The sequence below is a fragment of the Camellia sinensis genome, chromosome 2, assembly GCF_055761805.1.
Source record: "Camellia sinensis isolate YWXY chromosome 2, ASM5576180v1, whole genome shotgun sequence".
NCBI classification, from domain to species: Eukaryota; Viridiplantae; Streptophyta; class Magnoliopsida; order Ericales; family Theaceae; genus Camellia; species Camellia sinensis.
Genome location: NC_138962.1, coordinates 205,047,194 through 205,070,345, shown reverse-complemented (window position 1 = coordinate 205,070,345; position 23,152 = coordinate 205,047,194). Strand labels below are relative to the sequence as shown.

At 34.6% G+C, this 23,152-nt stretch overlaps 2 protein-coding genes across 2 annotated transcripts; one reads left to right on the top strand and one right to left on the bottom strand.

Moving 5' to 3' along the window:
- Positions 1–96: 96 nt before the first annotated feature.
- Positions 97–12,078, bottom strand: LOC114314811 (retrovirus-related Pol polyprotein from transposon TNT 1-94). The gene is made up of 5 exons (XM_082913369.1): positions 11,944–12,078; positions 6,490–10,366; positions 1,667–2,189; positions 684–703; positions 97–334 (listed from the first exon to the last, which is right to left on the bottom strand). The coding sequence occupies exons 2-5, from the start codon at positions 10,362–10,364 to the stop codon at positions 97–99; spliced, it is 4,656 nt and encodes a 1,551-aa protein (XP_082769495.1). The 5' UTR covers positions 10,365–10,366; positions 11,944–12,078.
- An 8,666-nt stretch (positions 12,079–20,744) lies between these two features.
- On the top strand, positions 20,745–22,257 carry LOC114314801 (fasciclin-like arabinogalactan protein 10). Its single transcript, XM_028261284.2, has one exon. It carries the CDS (start codon positions 20,780–20,782, stop codon positions 22,073–22,075), a length of 1,296 nt encoding a protein of 431 aa, XP_028117085.2. The 5' UTR covers positions 20,745–20,779; the 3' UTR covers positions 22,076–22,257.
- Positions 22,258–23,152: the final 895 nt, after the last annotated feature.

The following is a 23,152-nucleotide window of genomic DNA, read 5'->3' as shown; positions in this document are numbered from 1 at the left end:
TTTTATGCTGATTTCCAAAATTAAATCTACTAAAAAAGTCAAGAAATAAAAATAAGAAATCACTGTTTAGGCTATGCTTGGTAGGTCCTAAATAAATCAAATGAAACTTGTGACTCCTTGGCCACTTTTAACTTCCTTGTATATAGCCACTGCTTTTTGCATAACTTTAGGTTTGTTCAGCTTCTCTGCTCTCTTAGAACCAGATGGATGAGTTGCAGATAGTCCTCTATCCTCATCTCCGAGCCGCACCTCATAAACTTTCGGGGCCTCCTGTGGGTCGTACCTGGCTGATGCCATCAACATTAACCCTATGTAGTCTGCTTCAAATTCCATCCTACACCCAATAAAAATATAATAATTTAAATAAAAATTACTAAGTCAATTTCAAAAAAAATTAAAAATGGCGCTTATACATATATTTATGAATTTCAGTGGTCAAATATTGTTTCCTTTCTCAGGCTATTGTAAATGGGAGCCTTCTACAATAGGTATAACTTCCGAGCGAGAAAAGAATCGATCAGCTGGATTAATAGAAAATCAATACAAAATGATATGATGAGCCTTATTCTTATCAATTTCAAGCTAAACGACCATTAATGTGACTTAATTTTCTAAAATGTCATTGTATCATTCTAATCAACAATTCTAAAAATTCTGTAAGCATTTATCTTTTTTCTTTCAACATTTGGTATCCCAAAGCATTCTGCAATGGGAAACAAAATTAAACACAACTCAGGGAATCTCACAATTGAGTACGAAATCGATTATCTTATCAATTTCAAGCTAAATGTCATCGTTGCATTATTTTGATCAACAATTCTGTACAAAAGTTTTATAAGCATATCATTTTTCTTGTAACATTTAGTATTCATGGTCTTGATAGATTGTGAATTGCTACATTACATGCCCCACATAAACATGGCTAGAAAAAACAACTGTGATAAATCATCCATATACCTATGAGAAATATTCAGAGAACATTTTTCAAACAAGTCAAGTGCATTGAAGTCAAGCCCCAATGTATAGATAGTGATTCTATTGAATAGTGATACATACAACACACCAAGCATTTCAACAATGGTGAACAAAATTAAACACGTAATTTGGGAGATCATAGAATCGAGAACGATACCTCCGGGAGTTGAAAGAAAACAATATTTCATATAATTTGAGGGTGAATTTAGGGTCTAGAGGAAAAGGAATGAGCAACAGCAGTGCCAAAATCCAAGCAAGCTTCATGAAGTGTTCTTGTGCATGCTGACCTATGCCATGTCCAACCTGCTCCCCCCTCCCCCCCCCAAAAAAAAAATAAAAATAAAAATAAAAATAAAAATAAATAAAGAATTAAAGAAAAGAAAAAAGAGGTTCAAAATGTATTATCAAATTTGAGTAAATCAAACCTCATTTTGTACCTCTTTTCTGAGAGAATTTTGAATCTCAATTATATGAGAGGATTCAAAAAGAGGTTCAAAATGTAATCATCAAATCTGAGTAAATCATATAATTGAGAGGATTTTTACTCATAATAATAAATTTGTATGGTGAAGATTGAATTAATATAGTGTGAGGTACAAGTGTAGAATAAATTTAAACTATAGATTGATGTTTCTAGGTAAAAATTTGAAATAGAACTTCTGTACTATAGTATTACTATATTGAAATTTACCTCATGAGCAAGAATAGTTGCTAGCTCCGCATCAGATTGGAGACAATCAAGCAACCCTGTAAACACCACAATCCTGCCCTCAGGGATATAATAAGCATTCTTGGTATATGATGAATCCACCAACATCACTTCCCAATTCAATCCATCCAAGTGCTTTGTAGCGAATCTTCTTCCCAATTTTCCTATCCTTTTCACATCGTTTTCATTACCCAATTTCTCCACTCTCACCTCAAAGTCGTGTTGTTGCTGTCCTGACCCATCCACGGCCATAATCACCTGTGGATTCTCACTCGAGCACATGTTAACACTGCAATTCTTTTCAAGTCTCAACCCATTATGCATTGCTTGAACTATCTCTCCTAATATAGATTGCACGCGAATGCTTTTCGCGCTTGAGGGTGGTAATATGGACTTTTTGTAATACTCCTCTATGTTCTTGAACATGAACTTTCCTATCTTTCTCTCCAACATGTTACATGACAAAACAAAATGGTACCTCCTTGAATATGGAATTCTCTCCAACCTACCAAAGCTAACCGCTATCCAAACACATAAACCAACAAGAACGAATCTAGGGTTTTGGAGCCATTGTTGCCATGGAAGCTTGGAGAGCTCAACAAGGTACCGGTTAGTGCCGGTAACAAGGCTCCTTCTTGAGGCAAGTAGAAGTCTTGAATTTGTGTGTTTGGCTGATGAGAAAAACATGACAGAGGAGAACACGCAAACCCTACTTACGTATTTGAGTAGATTGAGGGGATTTTTTTGTGTTCTTGGGCTTTGCAACTTGAATCCGCCACCATTGATGATATTTCGAAGAAAACCTTGATCATGAGATACAATCTTGTTAGAGCAGAGTGTTTGGGAATTGAGAAAAATAGGAAGCTTTGATCTCAAGTAAGAGAAACCCATGATGTGATGTTTAATTGCTGCACAAACTAATAATATATTTGGTTAAAGCTTCATCAATCTAGGGTTTATTTGAATTTTTTCTTTCTTGATAATTTCGGAACTAGTGTAAAGAAATGCAATGCTGATAAAGAGATGATTTATCGGCAATGTTAATTGGTGAGGGACTAGTTTTGGGTTTCTTGGCAAAGAAGAAATAGCAAAGGCTCTGTTTGGAGCCATTTTTTTTTTGACAATAAGTTTATGGACACAGGTAGGTGTAACAATTAAGTTAAATTATATCTTTTTATGGTGGCCCCACAATGTAATGTGTATAATTATAATTGTTTTGTGGTTTGGGTTATGTCTATAATCTTATTGCACTTGAAAATTTCTCTTCAGAAATCCCATTTGGCATAGCTACGAATGATTTTTTTTTTTTCCTGCTAAAAATAAGAATATGAAGCCCATTTTAATTGTCTTGAATTTACTTCGAATGAGTATGTGTAGTGGATATTAAATTTGTGTAGTGTGAAATTTATGTGTACGATTAATCTGAATTATACGATGATAATTTTAAATAATTTCTAAATGATTAAATCTGAATTTGTATTATTATTGTAAAAATAAACCAAACAGAAAAATCCTATTTGTCTTTACTTTAAAAAAGTTTTAAAAGGCCAAATTTTGTCAATAATAATAATAAAAAAGCGACTTTTTTAACAATTATTAAATGTATTAATTTTTTAAAATTATAAAAATGAAAATAATAAAAAAAATAATTGCCAAAGTCCATCCAGGATGTACAATGAGTTGACAAGTGGGCTTTGCAGTGGCAGAATGCTGTTTTTTGTGGATAAATTATAGTTTGCTCTGAGAAAAAATTCTAAGTGATATCCCAACTTCAATTTTGTGAAATAGTGGATTGTATTATTTATTTATTTTTTTATATTTCTTTTTGGGAGATAATTATTGTGTTTGGTTTTAATTTTTTGAATTTAATTTTTAAAAATTTGATTTTTTTTGTTTTTCATATTTTTTGATTTTTAGTAAATATTTTTAAAATTTTAAGTAATTTTTTATTTACTTTTTTAGATGCATCTTACTTAGATATATCTAAAAAGTAAAATTTTGTAAAAAAATTATAAAAAATCAATAAATACACAAGGATACAAAAAATATATTAAATTTTTTGTATTTTTTTAATATATTTTTGGTATTTAATGACTTTTTTTAAAAAAAAAAATTCACAAATATTATTATTTTTAAGTGTATTTATGTTAGGTGTATCTAAATTTCTTTTTTTTAAAATTGCTTAAAATATTTTAAAAAAATTTAGTGAAAAAAAAAACACGGGAAATAGAAAATTTCAATTTTTTAAAAAATAAATTCAAAAAACTCAAACTAAACAAGCTGAATACAATAGTTGTTCTAACTAGTGATGTTTATGGGTCGGTTTGACATTAAATTTAGAATCAGTCCAATTATGATTGGTTTTAAATTTTTGAGCTCAGAGTTAAATCAATCATGCATTAGAACCAACCCAATTTAACTCAACTCAATCCAACCCAACCCAATGTAGCTCGGGTTGGAACCACAATTCCATTATATTAAAAATAAACAAATCAATCAATAATAAGTAATTAAAATAAACAAGTTTTTGACATTTAAACATAACATAAATAAAAATAAAAATATTATTTATTACAACCTAATGTAAATTAAATTTATGGCAAGTTTAAATATAATTAATACAAATTAAATCCACTAGTACAACCAATACAAATTAAATTAATTGCGAAATTTGAATCAAACATCTAGTACTTTTTATTTTTGGGGCCAATATTGTAGGATGTTAGTTTGTTAAAAAAATTATATTATAACTAAAGCGATCGTCATTATTCTATCAATTTGAACTTTTGTCTTTCTTTCTCATCACACCTTAAGGTGTGGCTACAAGACCACTGGGTCAAATCCAAGATCTCATTTAGTACTTTTTTCGTTTACCTAAAAATTCTTGTATATAAAAAATTATTAGGTATAATCAAATCCATTATAATAGAGTAATAAGGTGAATACATGTCAATGTAAATAAAATTTTAAAATATATATACATGTATATAAATAGGTTTGATTCTCAAGTTAATTCGATTTAAGCAAGGCCTAAACCAAGAACCAACTCAGCCTTATTGGTTTTGTAAACTGAAAAAACACAGATTATGCAGCGGATTAAAATGATCAGATCATACCTTCTTGATGATAGAACCTTCTTGGATAAATCACGTGCTTCCAGGAAACTTCTTGATGAACCAACCTAGCAGTGGAGTGATATCACAGATTGAATATCACCCACACTAACCACAGTGTCAAAGACTTGATCGTTGTGTTTTTGGGAGAGAGTCAGAATGTGGGTAGAAAAAAAGACTACGTTGTTTTTCCTTTTTCTCTGATTACCCATAACCATATCAGATATTTAATATATTATAATATCTATCCATATCAGTTAAGATACAGATAATATCTAATATATATTATATCTATCTATATCAGTTCAAACTGATAACGTCTGTTTCAAGAGTGGTTATCCTAAATAGGTTTGATTTCAAAATCAAAACCTATTTGGATAAGGATCAAATGTTAAATTTAAATGGTCATGCCACATGGGCGCCCATTACTAACATCTCCCACTCGCACATGAGTTGGCATGACACTGCCACATCTCTATCTCAATCTCCCCAAAAACGAACAATCTCATACTAGCCAATGCACCGTGCGACCGCTGAGAACACCTGCAAGTGGGAGCTCTATACTAGAAACTCAACATGAGTCAGCATAGAGACATCAACCCAAAAAGAACAGAAATAGTGTCTCATGTACCCAGACCCATCTAGCTACATCAGTCTAAAAACATCTCTAATCCCTCAAAGAGCATGTTTGACTTTCCTAGGTCCCGCATTATATTCACACCCAATCAGCATCCTATAAAGAGCGATGTGAGTTGTCGACAGTGAATATAGAGCAGAGATGTAGAACTAGATGATCTTCCCTTCACCCTCATATCATTCAATTTGAAATTGACCGCTTTCCCAGTAATGTCCCTTAAAGCCGAATCATACATGACCGCAGGCAACATACCAAAGTAGCTGAACATCAACTCCTCATCTTATGACATAGTCAAAGGTCACAAAAGGCACAAAGTAAAGTCAAAAAAAGACTTTTAGGACTCACACGGTGAAGAAGCAGGGATCCATTCTTTCACCTCGCTAACGGGTCGATAAGCACATGCAGTATGAATGCATGTTATAGTGGAGTTACTCTTCCAAAGAGTGATGTTAAACTCACACACCATACAGATCTTAGTCTAGTCGCTCTTAAGCGCACGAGTCGCTTCCTAGCGTCTAACTCGAATTCTCTATTTGCTCGCCTCTCAGGCATCAAATGAGATCTCGCATCTGGCTATCCATAACAGACATATCATGGAAAAGTGGGTACTCTCATATCCATGGTCGGTCTCTAACAAGACCTCATCTTGGCTTCAACCAAGGCGACATAGCTAGTGGATAATTTTAGCTTCTAGTCTCATCCTTACTCGCTACCCAGCGCTAAGGGCGATTGCTCGTGTGAGTGAGCCAATCTTGCCTGCTAACATCAATTTAATTGTTTTGTGTATGCTAATTCACAAACCATTACTAAAAGTAGTAAACATAAATGTGTGATAGAAACAAGTATGAATACTAATGGCATTAATATCCCCAAAAAAAGAGTTCAACTGAATACACATAAAAAATCACCACCTACGTAGTCCTAAAGCCCTAACATGAGTAAGATAAACATCTCTAGCAATGGGCTTAGTCAAAGGGTCCGCAACCATGCGACTTGTAGGGATGTGCTCCAGGATCACTTCTTTCTGCGCCAAAATATCTCTGATAAAATTAAACCTCACATCAATGTGTTTGGTTCTGCCATGGTATTTAGGATCCTTAGCGTAAGCGAGTGTAGCCATGCTGTCACAATGGATAGTCACAGGATCTGAAGTGTGTGTGACAACATCCAAATGCTGAAGGAATCTCCTCAACCACACGGCTTCCTGAACGGCAGATGAACAAGCCACAAACTCAGCCTCCATGGTCGATAAGGCGATGCAGGATTGCTTCTTACTGCTCCAAGAAATAGCACCATCGCTAAGCATGAAAGCATATCCTGAAGTAGACTTACGCTCATCTAGGTCTCCTCCCCAGTCAGCATCACAATAGCCAACTAGATGTAGATCTGAACTCTGGTAGCAAAGTGTGTAATCTGCAGTTCCTCTAAGATATCGTAATATCCTCTTAACTGCTTTCCAATGAGCTGGTCCTGGGTTGGATTGGTAACGACTCACCAATCCGACTGCATAACAAATGTCAGGACGTGTACACATCATAGCATACATCAAGCTTCCAACAGCATTTGCATAGGGAACACGGGCCATCTTTTCATTTTCTTCTTGAGTCTTAGGACCCATATCAAGGCTTAGGCTCTCGCCTTTTGCAACAGGAGTGTCAATGGGTTTGCAGCTCTGCATCTGGAACCGCTCTAGAATAGTCTTAATGTAAGTCTCTTGAGACAAACCAAGAAGTCTCCTAGAGCGATCCCTGAGGATCTTAACACCGAGCACATAGCTCGCCTCACCCATGTCCTTCATTTCAAATGTAGAGAACAACCACATTTTAGTGGCGACAATCATCTCCTTGTCATTTCCAGCCAATAATATGTCATCTACATATAATGACAATATCAGAAAAATGTCCTTGGACCGCTTAACGTACACACAGTGATCTTCATCAATCATCGTAAACCCATTTGAAATAATGGCTCGATGAAATCTCAGATTCCACTGTCTGGATGATTGCTTTAAGCCATAAATAGATCGTTGAAGCTTGCAAACTTTGCGCTCCTGACCTACTGCCACAAAGCCTTCTGGTTGATCCATATAGATCTCTTCATCCAATTCTCCATTGAGAAATGCAGTTTTAACGTCCATCTGATATAGCTCTAAGTCCAACTGAGCTACTATGGCCAGGATTAGGCGAATAGAGGCAAACCTTACAACTGGTGAAAAAGTTTCCTCATAGTCCACACCCTCTCGTTGGGTGTAACCTTTCGCCACTAGGCGAGCCTTATACCTTTCTATGGAACCATCCGCCTTGCGCTTGATTTTGAGAACCCATTTGTTCCCAATAGTCTTGCGCCCTAGCGGCAAATCAACCAAGTCCCAGACATGATTTTTCTTCATAGACTCTATTTCTTCTTCCATTGCAGTACTCCATTCTTTACTAGCAGGGGATGAGAGAGCCTCTTTGAGATTCTTAGGCTCCATCTCATCACTCGGAGCAATCATGAATGCTTCCCCTTCAATCTCAAAACGACGACGGGGTATAGCTCCACGTTTGCTTCTACGTAGTTGAGAATCCTCATCCATTGGATCCAATCCATGGGTAAGTAGATCGCTCCCACTGTCCCTAGGAGCTTGAGGAATTATTTCCTCATTCTCTACTAAGCTACTAGGTGCGCCTTCAAGTAGATCCTCCATCTCGTAGAATTCTACTTCTCTAGTTACCTCACCTCTGCTAGGGAAATCCTCCTCTAGGAAATCCACATCTCGCGACTCAATTTCAGTCACACTTCCATCCGGATGCTCCCCAACAAACACATAGCCCTTAGAATGCTCACTATAGCGAATGAAGATACACTTCTTTCCTCTAGGGCCCAACTTCCCAAACTTATGAGAAGCGTTGTGTATGTAAGCTGCCGAACCCCAAGGCCGCAAATTGCCCAAATCAGGCTTTTTGCCAGTCCACATCTCATATGGGGTGGAAGGAACTGATTTGGAGGGCACACGGTTAAGGACGTAGGCAGCAGTCAACAAAGCATCTCCCCAATAAGAAATTGGAAGATTAGCTTGCGCCATCATTGATCTAACCATGTCAAGCAATGTGCGATTCCTTCTCTCCGCTACACCATTTTGTTGCGGAGTCCTAGGAATTGTCAATTGCCTGATAACTCCTTTTTCCTCACAGAGCACTTTAAATTGCTCAGATAGATACTCACGTCCTCGGTCAGTCCTTAGAGCTTTAATGCTCTTGTCTAATTGATTCTCAACCTCATTAACATACCGTCTAAAGCAATCCAATGCTTCTGACTTGTGAGAAATCAGATAAACATGACCAAAACGTGTGCAATCATCTATAAATGTGATGAAATAGGGGGCTCCATGCCTTGCCCTCACATTCATTGGTCCACATATATCAGAATGAATAAGTTGCAATGGGATAGATGCCCTTATGGCTTTCCCAAATGGTTTTCTTGTTGCCTTTCCAGCAAGACAGTGCTCACAAGTAGGCAAAGTGACTCTAGCGAGTGGGCCTAAAAGACCTTCTCTAGCCAATCTAGTCATCCTGTCTTGCCCTATGTGGCCTAATCTAGCATGCCATCTCATAGAATCATTATCACAAAAAGATGCAATATTAGAAATAGAGCCATTGGCATTTTTATTGATACTAGAATCATCCACATCCAAAACTAAAAAACCATCTGAAAGATAACCAAAACCATAAAAAATTGTTCCCAAATAAATGCTAACACCATTATTCTCAAAACAAAAGCTAAAACCAAGGCTCATCATGCTAATAACTGAAACTAAGTTTCGCCGAATATCCGGAGCATAAAGAACATCATGAAGATACAAGGTGCGCCCTCGTCGCATTTCCAGCTTGAATGTGCCTATGCCAAGCACCTCCACACTGGACTCGTTCCCCATGTAAACTTTTCTGCTCCCAGCAGGTACTCGACGATACTCAACGAACCCTACTCTGTCCCTCGCGATGTGGTCTGTTGCTCCGGAGTCTACAACCCAAAAATGAGGAGAATGAGCAATTAATGCTTGACTAGACACAAAGCATTGAATGCGAGAAATTAAGTAAGGGAGTACCTTCTTCTGCTCAGGGCAATCCCGAGCGAAGTGTCCTTCTTTGTTACAGTTAAAGCATGTCAATTTAGCCTTTGCCTTCTTACCACCTCTCTTGCCCCTACGCTTGAAATTTCTAGCGCCATTGGGCTTAAGCGCAGCCGCTGCTTGCTTCTTGGGGGCACCTTTTGCTTTTCCACGTTTGAACTGAGAAGTCCTACGTGAGCTTGACTCAACCACCATAGCAGAACCATCAGACTTAGCCGCCTCAAGGCGCTCAGCCTCTAGCTCCAAATGACGCGATATGTCTTCGAATGTTTTCACACTCTCATTATGCATCATGTTCTGCTTCATCTGCTCCCAAGAATTTGGCAGAGAGCGTATCACAGCCTGTACTTGCTGCTCTTGAGTCAAATTATGCCCAGCAGCCGCAAGCTCACGTATCATGGCTGACATGACTCTCAAATGCTGCTTCATCGAGTGATGCGCCCTTTTCTGATATGAGTCAAACTTCATAGTCAGCCCACGTAGCTTTGCCAAAGAGGTAATACCAAACTTTTGCTTGAGAGCTTCCCACATCTCAAATGCAGTCGGGCAATGCTCAAACTCACTAATCAAGTCGTTGTGCATGCTGCTCAACATAGTAAAGCGCGCACACCGATCTTTGTTACGCCAAGTCTGAAAGGCTTCAAGATCACGACGATGTTGAGCTGTATTGCCCTGCTCTGGCTCAACCATCACTTGTTCAAGTGTGGTCAACACTTCTTGCTCATTGAGGAGGTATTGGATCTTACGGCGCCATATGTCGTAATTGTCGCCATCCAATTTCTCTCCCTTAGTTAAGTCTGCCACCACTGACTTAGCAGCCATTTCTACATACAGAGTAAATAAAAATGCGCAGGGGATATTAATGATAGCAACACAAAACAAAATATTTTGCAGCAAAAAAGAATCTAAATTAAATAATGATAATTTTACACATGTCTCAAGATCGAAAATTTGCTATGCTCGTAATCATCTCTTGCGCCTCTAGTGATAATTATCAAAATTTAATTTCATTCCATGCGCAAAAAATAATCAAACAATCTCCCACTATTTATGGCATATACAAAGCATGATAAATTCCATACAATAGCATCTCAATATAAATTTGCAAACAACTCATGCTATATTTATTTAATGATGGAATTCAAATAAATAAATAAATAAATAATCATGCTTTAATTGCAACATATTAAAAAACCAAAAAAAAATTGTATTTAATATGCAGATTATGCCATAATTAAAGTGTACATCATTTTTTGAAATTTTCTGGAATTTTCTGAAATTTTCTGGAATTTTCTGAAATTTTCTGGAATTTTAAATAACTAATTAAACACTCATAAAATTAGAAATAAAAAATCCAGAAACTAGCAAACAGAAACAATATTCAGATTATGCCATAATTAAAATGTACATTGTTCTGAAATATTCTGAAATTTTTCTGAAATATTCTGGAATTTTAAATGACTAATAAATACACATAAAATTAGAAATAAAAAATCCAGAAACTGATAAAATGAGACAATATTACCAGTAAATAATAAAACCTTTCAGAAGTCTACAATAAATATTTCAGCCCCAGAAAATTATTTATGCAATACCAGAATCATTTTAAAGCATAAAAAATGAATTATTAACACAGGAAAAATAATTTATATTTTCTGAAAGTTTTCAAAATTTTACAGAATGTAGAAAACTTAATTCTGAGTCTAACAGTATAAGCCACGCATAAAACAAATATGTAATGAATTAATTATGATCATTTAACGCAGTTCAGAATTAAAAACAAAACAAACAGTGCCTAATCGCCAGCAGCCAAGCCAGCCGAGGAAAACGGCGCGGCTCAGCACGCGGCTCGGCTCGAGGCTCGGCTCACGGCTCGGCTAGCGGCTCAGCGCGCGGCTCGGCTCGCGGCTCAGCGCGCGGCTCGGCTCGCGGCTCAGCGCACGGCGCGCGTGCGTGGCGCGGAGGGCGCGCGCGTGACTGCGCCGCTGACGCGCGCGTGAGAGCGCGTGCAAGCGCGTCGGGTGAGCAGCTGGCGCGTGGAGGCGCGTGGCTGCGCGTGGAGGCGCGTGGAAACGGCCCACGGCGTCAGGTGGCGCGTGCAGGCCACGCGCCGCCTTCCAGGGTGTTTTCTGGTCCGATTTTTGTACTGCCGGACTCCTTTTTTCAAAATAAAACTATTTATGATATGAAAAAAGACATTAAAGAACATAAAAAAAATATTTTTATGCTCCTAATCTGAAAAAAAAAAAAATTCTACAAATATTCATGTGTATAATATATACATATACATATAAAAGTATACACATGAGGAAAATACGAAAATATCCATTAACAGGCTCTGATACCAATGTAAACTGAAAAAACACAGATTATGCAGCGGATTAAAATGATCAGATCATACCTTCTTGATGATAGAACCTTCTTGGATAAATCACGTGCTTCCAGGAAACTTCTTGATGAACCAACCCAGCAGTGGAGTGATATCACAGATTGAATATCACCCACACTAACCACAGTGTCAAAGACTTGATCGTTGTGTTTTTGGGAGAGAGTCAGAATGTGGGTAGAAAAAAAGACTACGTTGTTTTTCCTTTTTCTCTGATTACCCATAACCATATCAGATATTTAATATATTATAATATCTATCCATATCAGTTAAGATACAGATAATATCTAATATATATTATATCTATCTATATCAGTTCAAACTGATAACGTCTGTTTCAAGAGTGGTTATCCTAAATAGGTTTGATTTCAAAATCAAAACCTATTTGGATAAGGATCAAATGTTAAATTTAAATGGTCATGCCACATGGGCGCCCATTACTAACAGGTTTGATAATTTGAAGTCGATTGGTTTGGTTCTTCGATTCACTGGTAATTTGAACACCTTTGATGAAAATTTGATGAAAACAGTGCTCCAACCGTTTTATCAAATTATTATAAAAAATCGATAGTGCAGGAGCACCGGGACAACCGGTCCGGACATCCACTTCTTTGTAATTTACATTTGCCGGTCGACCAGTCAGACATCTTGCTGATTGACCGATGATTTGATAAAAATTCACAATTCTCTATTAGAACGCTCAATATCATATTAAGCTTTTACTTAAATTTTCTTTTAAAATTTATTTATAAAAAAAAATAAACGTTAAAGATATTTTTAATTTTAACATATGTGGTGTGGAGCAATGCTCACCAAATAACTATGGAGAAGAAATCCGCCAAATAACTTTCTTTTCCTTTTTCTGTCTCTTCTTCTCCACAATTATCAATATTTTTCTTGGGTTGGTCTTGGAGTAAGCAACTGATAATTTTAAGGTTTAGTAATCGTTTGGCAACTTAGTTCTTTTAGTATTTTTTTTAAGTTGTTTTGTTGTTTGGAATATTTTTTTAGTTGAATAGATAATTGTAAGAGAAAAAGTGATTAATTGATATATATGATATGACATTTTAATTTTGTCATTTTTTAAAATTATTTTTAGCCAAAAATTCACAAACCAAATGGCCTAAGTTTAGTTGTTTAGTATAAATCTAGGAATTTCATAATACTTTTTGTGTGTTTTAATAATATTTGTTAGGTAAATTACACTAACCGCTCTTGAAATATAAAATATATATATAATAAGTGTTACGATCTTTACCTATTTATATTGACATCTCTTTTAAGAAAGTTAAATAGATTGAAAATTAATACAAATTGTGTGAATACACAGAATAAGCAAGAAAAATCATACATTGTAGTATAAAAAATATTATTAACGAAAAATTAATGAAAAAGGTGACTGAGTATTATCTTAATTAAAACTTTAAAAAGGCTAATATAATTATATAAAATTATAAGATTTATTTTATTTTTATTAAAATTTAACGGAGAAGAATCTAATTTACCTATTTGTTATTACATATTACACAATGTTCACTCAACTCATTCGTTTCCAAATAATGTTTTTAGTCTTGTTAGAAAAGCAAAATGATAATTACAAAAAAGAAAAAAAAATGTACAAAGATTCTGATATAAAAAAATGAAATAATCATTTTTACTACTTGTATTGCCCTTTATCTTCAAAAGGAAATTCGGAAGGCAATTCACAAAATAACCTCAATTGGACGTTGTTTCAACAGAATTTTTGTCTAATTGAGACAAAACCATACAAGGAATTTTTTCCCTATTTGACAAATTCAAGAATAAATTACAAATATACTCCTTGAGATTTGCTTAAAATATAAATTACTCATTGTGATTTAAAAAATTACAAATACCCCCTTATTATAATTTTTTATTTAACAGAATTAACTAAAAAAATAAAATTTATAATTATTCTCCTATACAATAATAAAATTACTTAAATTATTAATTGAAACATATTTTTAATCTCATTAAAAACTGTTAATTGATTTGATGATTTATTAATAAAAACAGCAATTTGTTATGAAATTAGAAATCTTAGGGGGTGAAATGTAATTTCCAAAATCACAGGGGGTGATTCGTATTTTCATCAAACCTTAAGGGGTGTATTTGTAATTTACCCAATTTTTAATTATTTCAATTTAAACTGTGAAATTTTAAAATGATATTAATTTTAACAATCTATTTATATTAATTAATTATAATTAACAAACAATTTAGATAATTTAATCATTTTTTCTCCTCAGTATTTTCTCATTATTGTTAGCAGTCACCTCTCACCTTTACAATCGTCTATTAATACCCTTCATTTTCTCTAATTCATTGTCTTCTACAGTAGCGAAGTTAGAAAATTAAATTAGAAGGGCATTTACTAATTAAAATTTTATAAAATAAATGGTTTTTATTGATAAATTTCATTTGGAGGTGTTCTAACCTAATAAGTCTACCAAGGAAAATTATAACCTAATTAGTCTCATGTATTTATACTTTTATTCCATGAATTTTTTTTTTCCTGATTTATATTATTTGTTGGACTATTATATTCTTATATTTATTGTTGATATGTATTACATAGAAAAAGGATATACACATTTCATATATATATATATATATATAAAATTTCACAGCACATCACACACCAATTCCATCGTCTCAAATTGCTTCAAAGAACTTCACAGCACACTAACTCTATAATGGAGCAATAACTTCATGCCAAATTTGAGCAAATTCTCAACCAACTCACAACCGCCTCCACTTCTCTACAAGCTCCATCTCTCATCCTCAACCCTTCCACCTCCGACTCCACCATCTCTTATTTTCTCAAAACCTTATCTCTCTCTCTCTCCAACCAAACCGCGACCCTTTTCTCTCTTCGCCACACACTCTCTCTCTCTCTCCTCTCTGACCTCATTGCACACCGCCACTACCTCTCTTACTCCGTTTTCCACACTATCTGCTTGTTCTCTGTCTTCTGCAACCCCACATCAACTCGCATTCTCGCCGAAATCATGATAATATATAGATAGTGTATATATTTTTATTGTGTTCATTATCACTATGCAATTGTGATGTTAAAGTTCATACTAGTCTGTTGTATTCAGTTATCCACAATGTTTATTTGGACACAAAAATGATGTGAATATTCACAATGTAACAAATAGATATAAAGATTCATATTAATTCTAGTATATTTGTGGATAGATCATACACCTTATTTATATACAATGTGAATATTTAAATTTATAATCAACTATAATAAACATAGGGCATAATTAATGTGATTGAAAATGGGCTTTAACATAATTACGATGTGAATATTGACACCAACTTCAACATAAGAGACCAGATATGGATGTTCACACTTCATATTGTTTAGAACATTGTTTGGTCAACTATTATTGTGTGTAGTCAATATTCTTTTTTGATATATTTGTGGATGAATCATATACTTTACATATGTAAAATGTGAATATTAACATTTGTAATCAATTACAGTAAACATAAGACATTTTAAAAATTCACATTAATTGAAAATGGGCATTGACATAAATTACGATGTCATTCACACCAATTTCTGATATGTTTGTTCATGGTTCGTACACCTAATTAATGTATAATGTGAATATTAACGCATGTAGTCAACCACAATATGATGTGAATATTCACAATGCAATAAATAAATGTGAAGATTCACATTAATTCTAATATATTTGTGCATAAATCATACACCTAATTATTGTATAATATGAATAGTAACATCTGTAGTCAACCACAATAAACATAGGATATTGTGTGGGTGAAAATCTGACCACACTGCAATCTTAGTATCCAGCTGGAGAGCACCGGCAGAATAGATGGCACCTGACTAACTTGCAACAAAAAGAGAAGACTCCGGTGGTGGTTCGCCACCCGGGGGTACTCCGACGATCAAGTCAGTACTCAATATCTCTCAAAGATAATCAATAGTGCTAAACTCACTAGCTTGAACATAAAAAGACATACCTTAGACCCATGGAGGTGCCTCTCTTTTATAGCCAACTCAATCCTAATCCCAATGAAAGCCTAACTCCAATGGACTCAGGATTACTACTAATCTTGGACTCGCAATAGGATCAGGATAAGCTCTCTAAGAGTCTCATCTTTACCCAAACTGAAGTCTCCTCCCATTCTAGGACTCTTGTTCTTTATCCGCTTATCTCGGATTCCGGTATTCTTGTTGATAACCTCGGCCTAACCGAGATCATCTCGGCATCATGACCAGGACATGTGGCACCTCAGCTGGCACTTCGGTACACCTCAGCCACGTGTTGTCATTCAAAAATTATGTCCCCACAGATATAATTTGAACATTCACATTTGTTGAACATAAATTACGATGTGAACATTCACACAAACTTCAACATAAGAAAACAAATGTGAATGTTCACAGTTTATATTGTTTAGCACATGCAACACATCAACACCAAATATACCATCAAAACACATAGGTTTGTGAGAAGTATATCATTGATTTATATATATGTTGTCAAGTGTTTTCAACTATAAGTTACCAAAATTACAAAAAAAAAAAAAAAAAAAAAAAAAAAAAACTAACACTGTATTTTGGTATAGCTAGTGTATGGTGGACAACCCCAACCATCGAACAACAGAGTTTGCCTCAAATAGTCTAGCTAAGGATCCCAGAACTTGATGCATGTCATCAGTTTTACTAAGCCTGTAACATTTGATTGATAATTGACATGCCACATGTCAATGTGGGTGTTGCTCTCTAGAGGCATGCTCTCTTCTTTGACATGATACTCCTTCATCTTCCTCTTTGTGCAAAATTTGGATGCAATATCTGTTACATAGGCATGTACAAATAGTGAGTGTTTATATGAACATTAAATTTGGTTTCAATAGAATTGGTAGGGTAGGCATGCACATTGACATCAATACATCATTAGTCAGTGTGGATGTTCACATTCAACGATATTCATATAAGCCAAAACAACAAAGTACTATTTAGGTGACAAACATAATAATGTGAACATTCACATCATTAGAGATGCGAATATTCACATTACTGCTAAGGTATAAATAGGAGTGAGACAGCACCAACAAATGTTGATTTCTCATATTGATAGGAATAAAATTTCACAACATAAAGAAAACATTTGCATATTATCTCAACATCAATATTCACATAACCACATTGACCAAACCCATGTGACCATTATTTTAGCAATAAGTATAATGTGAATGTTCACACTAATATTTACATGAATCATGTTGTGAATAATGTCATACCTTCAGAAAACTCTAATTGAGTCACAATTACAACAAGATAAGGCCATTATGTTAAAAGCAAGTTGGCTTGCATAGTGTCAATACAAAAACACATTGAGCAATGTGAATATTCACACAAACATTTGAGACTACGAAACTGAGAATAAAGCCGATAATCAACAAACACCATAATGTAAATTTATAAAATGGCTAGCTTTAGAATATGAATGTTCACATTAGTTCTTACTCAATAACAAGGGAAACAATAATATGTTATTATTTGTAACATGCCTATAAGAATTCACATTAAATTAAAACAGGATTGGCAACCATCCAAAATTGGGGCTGTAATTATTTGACCACCATGAATAACCAACAACACTAACAAGTCCAACATTGACATAAGGGGGGAGATACAACAAATACCATAATATAAATTTATAAAATGGCTAGCCTCAGAATGTGAATGTTCACATTGGTTATTACTCAATAACAAGAGAAACAATAAGATGTTATTATTTATGACATGCCTACAAGAATTCACATTGAACTAAAACAGGGTTGGCAACCATAAAAAATTGGGCATCAACACCAACAAAAATAACAATCACAAAAAAAATTTGAAAAACAACAACAACAATATGAACAACACGTGCGAAAGTTCACATTGAACCAAATAATCATTTGATGATTATACAAACAAAATAAGAAAAAATATGGTGTCTTATTTTGTTTTCTGGAAAGAAAAAAATGGTTAAAAATGAGTGATTCACATCAACACCAACAAAAACAACCATCATAGAAAAATTGAAAAACATATGCGAAAGTTCACATTGAACCAAATAATCATTCGATGATTATACAAACAAAAGAGGATAAAATATGGGCACTTACTATTTTTTCTGGAAAGAAAAAAATAGTCAAAAAAGGGTGATTCACATCAACACCAACAAAAACAACAATCACAGAAAAATTGAAAAGCAACAACAATAATATGAACAACAGATGCGAAAGTTCACATTGAACCAAATAATCATTCGATGATTATACAAACAAAAGAGGAAAAAAATATGAGCGCTTACGTTTGGTCCGGATCTAGTCAATCGATTCAAACTTTCACAGAGTTGATTTTTCACTTCAGAGTAGGGTTTCAATCGTCGGCAACGATGTGACGACGATGGGATGCAGAGGTTATAAGAATCGCAATGGAAGATTCGAATAATTGGACGGTGAGAACTGATAAGGAAATGAGGGTTTTTCGAAAGCCTTTCCGTATATTTTGCAATTTGTTCCTATGTTTTTGGGTTGTAACGTTTTGAATGGAAATAAATGTTAAAAAATGTCTAGGGTGTTTTGGACAAATTGCTAGGTATGGCACTTATTGGAATAGTCAAAAATATTTTGGGTTAGATGAAACAAAACACTTAGAAAGGGGATTTATCAAAGGAAGCAGCTTGCTTCCAATTCAAAATCGGACTGGACAGTGCTGTTTGGCTCGTGGGGGCCCACCACGGGTCTCGTTTTGATAATCCGAACCGTTCAATGTGTAGAAATCATTGAGTATTATATGTCTGTAAAAAATCACGTTAATCAGATATCGATAGCTATCTCATCAGATCGGTTTTTTGTCAACCGTCATTTGTTCATCGTCTATTTTTTTAATACAAAACTGGTTTGATCACATAGCTATCGATATTCGATCAACGTGATTTTTTATAGACATATAGTAATCGATGAGTTCTACACATTAATCGGTTCAGATTATCAAAATGAGACTCGTGGTGAGCCTCCAAGGCAAGCTACTCCCTTTATCAAAAAAACACTCTAAAAAATATTTTACATAAATATTTATGATTAATTAAAAAAAAGATAAAATGAAAAGATAATGTTATATATAACTGTATCATGGACAATACTTAAAGAATTTTTTTAAAAAAAACTGACATCTATTGTTTTACTTTTATTAAAAAAATTATCAGGAAAGAATAAGAAAATAATGAAAGAAACGCGCGAAATCATTCAGTGACTGAACCCACGCCAAAAATACTGCCAATTATGGTTTTAACCGTTACAAACACATCAACATCATCACCTACACGTGATAGTCTCTCGAATCACTCCGTCATTTTATAGGATAATGATATATATCAATTAATATATTAATTAGTGTATTAATTAATAATGTGATATAATTTAAAAAATTTTGACATTTGTAACGTGATTAATGAGTGAGATCAATAATAATATTATAACTAGTATTAGTACACTAATTAATACATGTAACACCATAATATTTTATATGGGTCACAATTAAATTATTGTTAATATCTATGTCTACATTTAAGTACAACGATTTCTTCCTAAGGTACAAATATTTTTTAGCTGTAAAGTGGCTGTTAATTGTATTATTAGTTGGGACCTCATTTCTTTTTAGTCTGAGATTGGATTAGAATATGTTGTTAGGTTTGTGAAGGTCCATCATAAGTCTTATTTCAATAATTTGAATTGTTGTGTAGAATTCTTCAAGTATTTTATTCTTTATTCTTGTAAAAAATTACATTAACTGGATATCAATAGTTACTTGATCGAATTAGATTTCTATCAACGGTAAATATAATTTTTAAAATAAATTGTTGACAAAAATCTGATCTGATCAAGTAGCTATCGATATCTTATCAATATGATTTTTTATAGGGATAAAGTACTTGACGAGTTCTAAACACAGTTCGAATTATCGAAACAGAGCTTAAAGTGAGTTTCATAGGCCCAACAGTACTGTCCAGTCCATAAAATAAATTGAAGACAAGCTAAGCCCTATTTGTTGTGACCAAAAAACAAAAAACACAAATACAAATAATTGTAATTTTAAAAAAATCACAAATTAATTAATGTGCAACTGCATTTATTGAATGTATTTCTACTATATTAAAATATATCTAAATAGCTCAAAATAAATTTGAGTATCGTGAAAATTATTTGAAAAAAATTATTTACAGTTTAGAAAAAGCATCTTCAACTTATATTTTTTAAAAAGAAAATTTATTTGATTGAAATCTTAAAACATATTTTGACAAAAAATAAACAGTAAAAAATAAATTTTGAATTTGTTAAAAAATACTTTTTTTCCCCCTAAAAATGAGAAAATTATATGGAAATAATGTGTTTAAGTTCTTTATTTTTTTCACCAAACTAATCTTTGAATTATTTTTTAGTTTATTTCAAATATTTTTAGCTGAAAATTCAAATTAGCTAAAAACTTAAATTTTATTTTATTACAAAACACCATCTATTTTTTTGTAGTAATTTTTAAGTTAACTAAATTAGACATAAATTTATCAAAATTTCTATCAAATGTTTTAATTTTTTTTTTTTTTATACTTACACATGTCACTCACCCACTCCAACACAGGTCAATCACCCACCATTAACCATAGTTAACAACCTCCTAAACCCAAGTTAAATCCCAAAACCCCTACTAATTCTCCTACCACCTCTCATAATCTCCCTAATCCTCTCTGTCTCTCTCTCTCTCCCTCTCTGTTGTTGTTTCAGTTTCTGCATGGCACTAGCATACACCATGGGCGCAAGACACTTCATCTTCCTCATCCTCACACTCTCTCTCATCATCACCATTCCCACCATGAAAGCTCACAACATCACAGAGATCCTCTCTTCCTTCCCAGACTACACTCTCTTCAACAGCTACCTCACCCAAACAAGGCTCTGTGACGAAATCAACAGTCGCGAGACCATCACAGTCCTGGTTCTCAACGAAACGTCCATGTCTATTCTCGCATCCAAACACCCCCTCTCAATCGTCAAAGCCGAACTCAGCATCCACATCCTCCTCGACTACTTCGACGCTGCCAAGCTCCACGACCTCGCCACCGCCACCACCACCGTCACCACTCTCTACCAGACCACCGGCGAAGCTGAAAACGGAGTCGGCCTCGTCAACATCACCGACTTACAAGGCGGCAAGGTCGGATTCCGATCGGCGGCTCCGGGATCGGCTCTCGACTCGACTTACACTAAAGAGGTGAAGAAAGTACCGTATAGTATTGCGGTTTTGGAGATCAGCGAGCCGATCATTGCCCCGGGGATTTTGAATTCGCCGGCTGGATCGGCTTCCGATGTGAATATCACTGATGTGATTGTGAAGGCTGGGTGTATAACTTTTGCGTCGTTGATTGTGGAGACTGGTGTGTTGAATGTGTATCGGAAGGTTGTGAATACTGGATTGACGATTTTTGCACCGTCTGATGAAGCGTTTAAGGCTTCGAATTTGCCAGATCTGAGCAAGCTCACGAATGCTGAGGTGATCGCGCTCTTACGCTATCATGCCGTAGCTAGTTACGATCCGATTGGGACGTTGAAGACGATCAAGGATCCGATGGCTACGTTGGCTACGAACTCCGCCGGAAAGTTCGATTTGACGGTTAATCTCGCCGGCGATGAGGTCACTCTGAAGGCCGGTCGAGACTCGTCGCGAATCTCGAGCACTCTGATTGATTCGACTCCTCTCTGCATTTTCACCGTCGATCATGTTCTCATTCCGATCGAGCTGTTCGGCAATGCTTCGTCGCCGGCACCTGCGCCGAAGCCTGTGATTTCTCCATCTCCGTCGACTGCACCTGCACCGTCACCGGTGGTTCCGGCTCCGAAATCTGCTGAAGCTCCGCCGCCAGTGTACTCTCCTCCGGCTCCGCCTACGGAAACTCCGGCAGGATCTCCGGCGGAGGGACCGAACCAGGCCCAGAACAGTACGTCGGGAAATGTCGCCTACGTGAAAGCTCCGGCATTGTTCAATGCTCTCTCAGTGTTAGCTTCAGTAATTGTCTCTCTCTTGTCCTAGATCGTAATTTTGCACCAGGTTTTTTTTTTAAAAATTTAAATTTTCATTTTAGTTTGTTTTTTTGGGAGTTAATTTTATGTTAGCAGCCGTTACTGGTAAACTGGTCTTTTTAATTTAAATTTGACATTTATTTAGCAAAATGTGATTGCTCATGTTCTCCTCATTTATTAGTTGATAAGTTATTATTTGTGTTTATTAATGACTTTAATCATGAGCATATAGCATTTCTCTATAAATTCAAATGAAGATTTCATTTCATTTATGTAATGAGATTGATCAAATTTCATTATTCCCAATAATATCACATGATATTATAATTATAGACAACATTTCTAAGGACATTTATATCATATATATTATCCCTATTGGGGAGTTATATATATATATATATATTTGATGGTGTATATATGTAATTTATAGTGTATATATGGTCATGTTTGTTTACCAATTTAGGTTTGATAAAATTATGAGTATAATAGAATTAAATGTTTAGATTACTAGTTCGATGGTATTAAATTAGAGATATCAAATAAATTATTTTGTGTACTAGTATGAAAATATGAAATTTTATAATAAGAATATTAAAATAATAATAATGAAAATGTGAGAGTCCAAAAGAAATTAGAGCACCACCAAAACTATGAAATAACTTCTACATTGTGGAATGGTGAGAATGGTTTGGTGTTATGGATGGATGGTTCAATCTATCCCGTATTTGAGATCTATCTTTTTGTCAGTGATGATAAATTGAAAAGAATTATTTTCAAAAAATTTATAAAAAGAATTTAAAAAAAACAAACAAACAAACAAACAAATAAACAAAAACTGATGTTTTTATGGAGGAACAGGTGTTTTGCTTGAAAGGAACATTCTTGTGCTGTTTGTGTGTCTCTTTCTTATCAAAGTAAAGTAATATTTGTTATTTTATTTGAATGTTATTAATTAATATACTAATAAATTATAGGAATATGGTTTTAGAATACTTTTTCAATCTAAACAAGCCCATGTAAGATTTTCTTAATTGTCACCCGAAACAGAAATAAAACTCTAATTAGTGGTACCTGAATTAGTACTCCG